General features: G+C 39.0%; 1 protein-coding gene across 2 annotated transcripts; it reads left to right on the top strand.

The window, feature by feature from the left end:
• The first annotated feature begins 502 nt into the window (after positions 1-502).
• LOC124653944 lies at positions 503-3,176 on the top strand. Of its 2 annotated transcripts, none has more exons than XM_047193000.1 (8): positions 503-721; positions 821-877; positions 1,099-1,230; positions 1,337-1,394; positions 1,503-1,547; positions 1,628-1,699; positions 1,940-2,025; positions 2,989-3,176. In XM_047193000.1, the coding sequence occupies exons 1-7, from the start codon at positions 657-659 to the stop codon at positions 1,991-1,993; spliced, it is 483 nt and encodes a 160-aa protein (XP_047048956.1). In that variant the 5' UTR covers positions 503-656; the 3' UTR covers positions 1,994-2,025; positions 2,989-3,176. The 2 variants fall into 2 exon arrangements, with proteins under 2 accessions (XP_047048956.1, XP_047048957.1); XM_047193001.1 differs by having other exon boundaries at positions 2,934-3,176.

Below are 3,176 nucleotides of genomic sequence, written 5' to 3'. Positions count from 1 at the left end.
GAGGACTCGACTTACTATCAAAGTCGGGGGGAAGACTTAGGTAGGATCAGGTTTTAGATAGGATCTATGAGAATAATTTTTTGCAAAGACAAAACATGTTCAAAAATTCTGAAAATAAATCACAACACACATCTATGTTATATATGCAACGCCAAAAAACTTCAACTTCAAATTCGACATACATTTAGAGAGACAAAAAAGATAAATCTGAATGTGAATAGTGTGAAATACTAGTCAATCAGATCTGACACTATTCACAATAGAATTTGTCTGTTTTGTTTCTCCAAGTGTAGATCAGATTTTAAGCTGAATTTTTTTGGAGTTGTAGATACAACCTATATGCATGTTATTTATTATTTTCAGATTTTTTCGCATGTTTAAAGTATGATTTTTTTAGGTTGATCCTATGAAAGTCGGTGTTTGCCAAAATAAAAGTACTCCCGCAAAAAATAGAGATTGTAATAAAGCAAGCCTCTAAAGGTCAAAACGAACCAGGGCTTGGCTTCATTTGGCCCAGTACCTGACATAAGGGCAAAGAGGCGATTTCCTCAATGCCCCAATCTCCCCAATCTCCCAAACCCTAGCTGAGCACAAATCTCAATTCGAGCGCTCGATTACTGGGTTCGCCTCGCGCCGATCTCACCTGTTGTTCAGACATGAAGGCGTGCAAGCAGATCGCAGCCATGGGAGCCGCCGCCACCACGGACGAGGCCGACAGCAAGTAAGAATCCAAACCGAATCTTGTTTCTCTGATGCAAGAGACGCTGCTAGTTTTGGTGCGTCGAGCCGTCGATACATAACCTTGTGGATTCCTACGCAGGTTGGCAGCGAAGAGCGATGCAATCCAATTGAGGAAGGGGAAGAATGCCAAGGGCAAGTAAGAATCCAACTGGGATTTGACAATTTGGCACACTTTTTTTTTGCAATTTGATTATTTGCCACACACTGTGTCACTGATATATGGTGGTCCTGTGGCAAATAATCAAATTTCAGAGAAAAGTGTGGCAATCGATTTGTTCGTTTGATGCAACATATAGGTTAATTTTTGGTGGTTAATTTTGGTGCGTCGACCCATGAGATTTTTGATGTTCCACGCAGGCTGGCGGTGAAGAGCAATGGAATAGAGAAGCCCAAGACCCATGACCTTTCCAATGTTACACGCAGGTTGGCGGTGATGAACATTTCACTGGACATGTCAGAGGATGAATTTCTTGGACTGGTCACCTACCAGTAAGATGAGATCCTCCACGTTTCAAATTGTTTTTTTTTTTTTTTTTTTTTTTTTTTGCTTTTCTGGATGGGCGCTGATTTATTTGACCATGATTTCGTTTGTTAGGAACATCTTCTGGATGGGCAACTTCAAAGGCGTCTATGACAAGCCGTCCGTAGATGCTGTCAGTTTGATCCTTCAATGCCTCCTTACCTCTATCAGTAGGCATAATAATTTGTTTCCATTGTTTCGTGGATGAATTGACAATTTGTTTGTCGTGGAAAACTTTCAGATTCGTAGGAAAGCTGCTGAAAACTGGAAATTCTTTAGCGATTCGGTAAGACAGCTTTTTGTCTCCTGTAACTTTTGATGTGCTGATTTGTTATTGATACATACATGGATGGATCTGTGTGGCAGGAGAAGGCCCCTTATGTAGCCAAGGGACGTGTGAACAAAATGCACATCGCTGAGGCTCATGAGTACTGCAAGGTTGAGACAAATAGCTAGCGGCTTTTCCTATTTTTAGATGACTTTGCTATTCTTAGCTAAGCATCCTCTGCAGATAAAATGATCTTTCATCGCATTATATTATTTCCAGTAAAAATGGACAATCTCATCTACTTTACCTTTCATTGAAAGAATAATTAAATTGTTTGTGTTTGCACATTTAATTTTCTTTATTGTTGATCAAGCTTCTCCTTAACTTTTGTGCATTTCTTTCCCTTATAGACACTGAAGTTGAAGCGCGTGATGATAAACAGGATGATGAATCTGAAAATGTGAACACACCAGATCTCTAACATGTGTTTCAATAGGTGATTTGCATTTTCTTTGTGCTATCTGTATATCTTTTTTATTTGTTACTCAATTAGCAGGTAATGCATGTTCTCTTGTTTTGTTTTTAAGGTTTCTGTTGTATGGACTAGCTATTAGATTTATACATATGGCTATGAGTTAGATACCATACGCTCCCTAACTCTATGAGCCTCTAATATGCATGTTAATACAAAGTCAGGCTCACATGACTTGATTATCTTGAAAGTTCAGTACGCCTCTGATGGAGGCATGGATGTTATCATATGTTGCCAAAACAGAAGAACATGATTGTCAGCAATAGAAGTAGAACGTGTGCTGACACATTAACTTAGTTCTATTCTTGGTCATTCAGTGCTTCTATTGTTGGTTTTGTCTAGTAACAATGATGAAATATTTTAGGTTTTGTTCTGATAACCTTTCTTATAATTCCCACAATTTGTTAGATACCATAGCTCCTGCTCCAGATTGTTTATGTTGGTGGAATACCGTTGAATAGTGTCTACAATGGTTTATAGGTGGCATTCTATTGGAATCGGTTTTGGTTTGGCCTTATAGATGGCAAGGACGAAGGGTCATAACTTAGTACTGTGCTGATTAATTTTGTTGTGTTTCTGTAGAACAAATTAGTGCTCTTTTGCAATTGCGTACATCTTGTGTTGATAATATCATCCTTTGAACGCCACCATACATCACTGATCTAGCAGTTTCATTTGCTTTTGGTATTTATTTGTTGTTAACTGCCATGTTATTAAACTGTATATGAGGAAGGCAAACTCTTTAAAAATCCAACTAAAATTTTGGAATCATGAACTTTTACATGTTCCATTGTTCCAGTAGAATTATTTATGTGTGAGCACCGGAGTATGGAACGTGATGCCAGTCTCAACGCAACTTTGTTTACTTGCAGAAACGCCTAGTATGGAACGTGATGCCAGTCTCAACGCAACTTTGTTTACTTGCAGAAACGCCTTCGTAGATCGCGCAATTACTGCAACCAACTCCACAACCTAATTCTGTCTGGGCCAGCACTTGGAGGGTTTGGATGCAGGTGCAGTTCAAGCTGCCATATGGACAATACCAGTGTTAAATATGTGTGCTCCTGGCTTTAGATGTTGAACTCTTTCTGCATATTGCGATGTTTGCTTGGTAA

The sequence above is a fragment of the Lolium rigidum genome, chromosome 5 (assembly GCF_022539505.1).
Source record: "Lolium rigidum isolate FL_2022 chromosome 5, APGP_CSIRO_Lrig_0.1, whole genome shotgun sequence".
Taxonomy (NCBI): domain Eukaryota; kingdom Viridiplantae; phylum Streptophyta; class Magnoliopsida; order Poales; family Poaceae; genus Lolium; species Lolium rigidum.
The sequence above is the reverse complement of the archived record's forward strand: the minus strand, read 5'-3'. Positions and strand labels throughout refer to the sequence as shown.